This window comes from Arachis hypogaea, chromosome 9, assembly GCF_003086295.3.
Source record: "Arachis hypogaea cultivar Tifrunner chromosome 9, arahy.Tifrunner.gnm2.J5K5, whole genome shotgun sequence".
NCBI lineage: Eukaryota > Viridiplantae > Streptophyta > Magnoliopsida > Fabales > Fabaceae > Arachis > Arachis hypogaea.
The window spans coordinates 9,309,398-9,315,947 of NC_092044.1; the positions used below are offsets into that span (position 1 = coordinate 9,309,398).

The following is a 6,550-nucleotide window of genomic DNA, read 5'->3' on the forward strand; positions in this document are numbered from 1 at the left end:
GTCTATTTTATTTCTCTGTCAAAGGTGTTTTCTCAAGGGGGAATGGTGTCTTATTCCCAACAGTCGAGACCTAGCCTGTCATTATCCAATTATGATGGTTTAAGAACAAAATTTGAAAAATACTTTACTCATTCAATTTTGGTTATAATAAAATGGAGTCGATCTATTCAATTTTTTCTTTAATTTATCTTTCATTTTTTTTTTTAAATTTATTACTTTTTTAATTTTTTATTTTAGACTAAAATGAGTCAAAAGACATGGCTATCACAGAGGAGCGAAAGAAGACTGAGTTTGTATTTAGAGTTTTATTGTCTACATCTTATTTTAGCCTAGCATATATTATTTCTAACAACACATTCTTCTTTAGTTACCAATTCTTATTTCTAGCAACATGCACACCCTCCAAAGAAGCAGCAAGGCCTACAAGTTTTATCAACACTTCCTCCCACGCCCGACATATTACTTTGTTCAATTTCAACCAATCCGTCTAATCCAACATTTGATTCTGATTTTTCTTCCCTATATGCTGCAAATACATAATAATTCTTTGAGAAGTTCTTCACAAAGTAATAACTTAACGAATAATTAGGATTTTTTTAAATTAAATAATTTATATCTAAGTATTATTACCAATAATCAATTAAATGATTGTTCTCTTTTTTTTTTAAATTTGAACTCAATATATCAAAATACATAATCAACTAAAATTAATTGATTGGATTAATCAAGAATTGGTCAATAGAGCGATTCGATTCAGTATAAAAATCGGTTAATAATAAATCAATCAAAATGAAAAAAATTGATCAAACAATTAATTAATCGATCGAATTGGTCCAATTTTTTAGTAATTAACTAATTTAAAATAATGAAATACAAAAAATTATTTTTATTACCTGTGCCAGTTGATTTACGATAATTTTGCATTGAATGATAGGAGAATAAAGAACAAAAGCAAAAGAAAAGAAGAAAGAGTGTGGTCCACACAAGCATGGAAGCAGGCATATATACCTTGGTTTGGGACATGAGCAGGGTTGCCTCCAACGAATATATCCTTGGCAATGCCACTACCTGTAATAATATATTAATGATGAAGGTGATTTTTATATTTCAAGGCAGATATTTTGGAGCAATTATATAAATAAAAATGTGTTATGGAATAGTAATATTTTATTTTTATTTAATCTTTATTTTCAATCAAGTGCCAAATTCCAAATTATGTATTGCAACAGAATATGTAAGATATATAAGGGGAATTATGTGTAGAGAGTTTAGAGGCAAAAAGACGACATTGCGAAAGAATGTTATTAAATTTATTTCAATCATTTTTATTTGTATAATTGTTTTATGCGTAAAGCGACGATTAGTTTTTTTTTAAGTTTTTAAATTCGGATTAATTAGTTTTTTTTTAAAAATATTAATTTAATTTTCTATAATAATAAACAGTGGATATGTTGTGTTTCTCTATTAATTTATTTTATAAAATTTAACCGTGAAACTTATATATATCGTTAATTACTGTGATGCATCTATTTATGAAAGATTGTTATATAAACAATAATTTTTAAAACAAAACTTTACCTTTTTCAGTACTTGTTTGGAAGCTATTAAATCGATAAAAAAAATTTTTTTAATGAAAAAGATCATTTTTTATTTTTTAGTATTTTTGCCAAATTTCTAATAGTAAAAATAAAAAATTAAAAAATATATATTTTTTGAGAAGATACCATTCACACCTTTTTTTAAAAGATATTTTTTTTTTAAAAAAATATTTTTCACATAATAAATAAACAAAAAAATATTTTTATATTATTTTACCCAAACATAATTGATAAATAAAAAGATTTTTTTTATATGAGATATTCAAATATAAAATCACTTTTACTTTTGTAAAAGATTTTTTCTGAAAATAGCTTCCAAACATGACACACATCACTCTAAATAAAAGAATATATATATCTACTGTTTACTAAAGAACTTAATTAATAATTTTTTTTTTTAAAACTAATTAGTCTTAAATCAAAATTTTAAATGATCAAATTCTTACTTTACTCTTATTTTATAAAATAATTTATGTAACAAACTAACAATCATTATATAATAAATAGATACAAATCAATTATTAAAAATATGTGAGAATAACATAGTTATATAAAATAATAAAAAAAATATTATTTATATACCAAAAACAATGCGTAAAGAGATCACCTGCTTTATAAGTAGAGAAACTCTGAGGAAAATCTCTGGCAACTACCTTTGAAGGAACAATAACAACCAAAGCTAAAAGTCCTAAAATGACTATTGCATATTTTGAAGCCATTTTTAGTAGATGAACAAAATTATATGAAGAAATATGTGAAAATGATCAAGAGAAGGATAGTTTATATAGAAGAGAAGAAAGACCATCGTTACTTAAATACAACCCACCCACACCCAAAACAAACCCCAGCCTCCTGATAACTATGTGAGAAAAAATTGTAATTAATTTCATATACATTAAATTAAACATTATAGGAAAAAGATTCAAATTGATAATTAATGTGAATAAAATCTATTCTTGTTGTGATAAGAATGATAAGGTGGATGTCTATTTATGATGAACAGTCCAACATTCTCAAAAAAGAATATATTTAATAATAGTTTGAAAAGATAGGGGTGACAACGGGGTAGGTAGGGGCGGGTTTTTGCTCTACCCGACCCCGTCCTGTCGTACAACAACCCGCATAGAACCCGTGTGTAGTAAAACGTTGAACCCTAACCCGTTCCTGCGGATACCCGTCCCACCCTATAATTATTAAAATTCAATAAATAAAATTAAATTTCAAAATTTATATAACCATCATCATATACATAACATAAATTAAAGTAAAAATTTAAATATGATACAATATTATTAATCATTTACTAATTATTTTATATATATTATACATATTATATATTAAAATTATATATATTATATATATAGCAGGGCGGGTATTACCTAAACCCGCCCGCCCCGCCCTGCTAAAAACCCGCCCCGGTGCGAGGTAGGTACCCGCAGGTTCGGGTGGTATTACATCCCTATGAAAAGATAACCTGTGAACATGTATAAATAGGAGGTTAAGCCTCCGTTGATGTTACACAGGCAATAGAAATAGAAACACTCTTCTCTCTCGTACAAACTCTGTTTCTTCTCTCTTTTGAGTATACGTTACTACATATATAATACTAGTAAATAGATTAATTACTTTTATTATTATAGTGAGATAATTATATTGGTAAATATCAATATTAGAGTCTTCTATTTATATTTTATATTATCTTCCTTATTTATTCTATAACACGTTATCAGCACAAGACTCTGATCAAATTTTTAGGAAGACTCAAGTAACAAATTTTCATTATGTCGAAAATCTCTCATCTTGAATTCAATGTGCTTGATATATCTGGAAACAATTATTTATCATGAATATTAGATGCTGAAATCCATCTTGATTCAATGGATCTTGGAGATACCATTAATGCTGAAAATAATGCATCCCAGAAGGATAAAGCCAAAGCCATGATTTTTCTTTGTCGTCATCTTGACGAAGGATTGAAAAGTGAGTATCTCACATTAAAAGATCCTGCAGATCTTTGGAAAGACCTTGAAGAAAGGTATAATCATCAAAAGACGGTTATACTTCCTCAAGCCTGATATGAATGGACGCACTTGCGTCTACAGGATTTTAAATCCATAAATGAATATAATTCTGCAATGTTTCGAATCACCTCACGAATGAAATTATGTGGAGAAAAGATATCTGATAATGATATGTTAGAGAAAATTTTCTCGACCTTCCATGCCTTGAATGTGCTCCTGTAGCAGCAGTATCGAGAAAGAGGGTTTAAAAAATATTTTGTGTTAATTTCTTGCCTTCTTATTGTTGAACGCAACAATGAGTTACTTTTAAAAAATCATGAAGTGCGCACAGCTGGAGCCGCCCCATTTCCTGAAGTAAATGCGGCAAATTACCCCAGAAGAGGTAGATGACAAGGTTTTAATAACAAGAAAAATTATGGAAGGAAAATGAATTATGTTCAAAAGAGAGGATCTCACCAGAAGTGGGATAAAGAAAGAAATATTGGGCAAAATAAATCAACAGAGGATAAGTGTTTCCGTTGTGGTGGAAAGGGCCATTGGTCACGTACCTGTCGTACACCAAGGCACCTAGTCAATCTTTATCAAGCATCTTTGAAAAAGGACAACAAGGGAAAAGAGTCGAATTTTGTTTCAAATGATGTTGAAAATTTCACCACTCATTATGATGTATCTGATTTCTTTGAGGATCCTGAAGGAAATATTGGTCATTTGATCAATGATGGAATAGTTTAATGTGTGAGATTGTTAAGTATTCATGTAAAGAAATAATGTAAAGAACTTATTGTTAAGTTTTACTTTCTATGTATTTAAGTTTCAAATATGATGTATATAAATAATGAAATATTAATATTTATAAATTTTGAAATCATTAAATGTGTCATGTTTTAAAATAAAATTTTAGTATCTGACATTATTTTTATGTACAGTATTTCTTAGAAAAATAATTCCGATCAAGTATTCAATTTAACTGTGCATACTACTCATTTTATTATTTGTCTTTGAAGAAAATGGCAAGAATATATAATGAAGATGTATACCTTGCAGATAGTGCACGTTTGCACACCATTCTCAAAAGTGATATATATTTTATCCATCTTGTGCCAAAAGAAGAATATGTTAATACTATTATTGGCTCAGGCAATGTGATTGAAGGCTCCGGAAGAGCTATAATTTTGTTTCCCAGAGGAACAAAATTCATAATAAATAATGCACTATTGTCTACCAAGTGTCTAAGAAACTTGTTGAGCTTTAAAGATATTCGCCGAAATGGATATCATATTGAGACTATGAATGAGGGAAATAATGAGTTCTTATGTATCACAACTAATGATTCAAATAAAAAGGTTATATTAGAAAAGTTGCCCTCACTTTCATTTGGGTTATATTATACCAAGATTAGTGCAATTGAATCACATGCCATTGTAAACTAGAAGTTTACTAGTCCAAATGAATTTATAATTTGACACGACTGATTGGGTCATCCGGAAACAACCATGATGAGGAGAATTATTGAAAACTCCCATGGACATTCACTAAAGAACCAGAAGATTCTTAAATCTAGTGAATTTTGTTGTGCTACATGTTCTCAAGGAAAGTTAATTTTAAGGCCATCACCAGTAAAGATTGGATTTGAGTCCCCTGAATTCCTAGAAAGGATTCAAGGAGATATATGTGGACCTATTCATCCACCATGTGGATCTTTTAGATATTTTATGGTCCTGATAGACACATCTTCGAGATGGTCACATGTGTGCTCATTATCTTCTCACAGCCTGGCGTTTGCGAGATTACTGGCTCAAATTATTCGATTAAAAGCACAATTTCCAAAAAATCCAATCAAAGAAATTCATCTTGATAATTCTGGTGAATTTACTTCCCAAACTTTTGATGCTTATTATATGGCTAATGGAATAAGTGTTGAACATCCAGTAGCTCATGTTCACACACAAAATGGGTTAGTAGAATCACTTATTAAACGCCTTCAATTAATTGCTAGACCCTTACTTATGAGAACAAATCTCCCAACCTCAGTTTGGGGGCATGCTATTTTACATGCCGCAGCACTTATTCGTATGAGACCAACGAGTTATCATCAGTTCTCTCCTGTGCAATTAGCTTTTGGCCAGCAGCCAAATGTTTTCCATTTAAAAATATTCGGATGTGCGATATATGTTCCCATTGCACCATCTAATCGCACCAAAATGGGACATTGGGGATATATGTTGGATATGATTCTTCCTCTATAGTGAAGTATCTTGAGATACAAACTGGAGATGTATCTAAAGGCCAGTTTGTGGATTGTCATTTTGATGAATCAAAATTTTCAACATTAGGGGGAGAGAATAAGCTTCTTGAAAAGGAACTTAATTGGAATGCATCATCCTTGATGCATTTAGATCCTCAATCAGGGCAATGTGAACTAGAAGTTCAAAAGATTATACATTTGCAAAGAATAGCAAATGAATTGCTTGATACATTTTCTGATACAAAGAGGATAACCAAATCTTATATACCAGCGAAAAATGCCCTAATTAGAATTGATGTCCCAGTTGGACAAATTGCCACCAAAGCAAATACACGCGAGAAGCGTGGCAAGCTTGTCGGTTCCAAAGACAAAAATCCTCGAAAGCGAAAATATGTAAATATTATTCCTGTTGAAAAAGACATAGTAGAGATACCTGCAGACTGTAGTTGTCCAAAATTCTGATATAGTTTTAACGCCAGAAGATGTTCAGGTACCTGAAAATTGTGAAAATAATAAGATCTCGATAAATTATGTCTTTACAGGAGAGAAATGGGACCGAAATAAGATAATTGTCAATGAAATATTTGCATATAATGTGGCATTAAATATCATGCATGAAAGTAAGGATCTTGAGCCAAGATCAGTCGAAGAATGTTGACAAAGAAATGATTGGCCAAAATGGGAAG

General features: G+C 30.0%; 1 protein-coding gene across 1 annotated transcript; it reads right to left on the bottom strand.

The window, feature by feature from the left end:
* Positions 1-262: 262 nt before the first annotated feature.
* On the bottom strand, positions 263-2,531 carry LOC112712893 (uncharacterized). Its single transcript, XM_025765762.3, has 3 exons — positions 2,206-2,531; positions 1,009-1,068; positions 263-526 (listed from the first exon to the last, which is right to left on the bottom strand). The coding sequence occupies exons 1-3, from the start codon at positions 2,315-2,317 to the stop codon at positions 384-386; spliced, it is 315 nt and encodes a 104-aa protein (XP_025621547.1). The 5' UTR covers positions 2,318-2,531; the 3' UTR covers positions 263-383.
* Between the last annotated feature and the right edge of the window lie 4,019 nt (positions 2,532-6,550).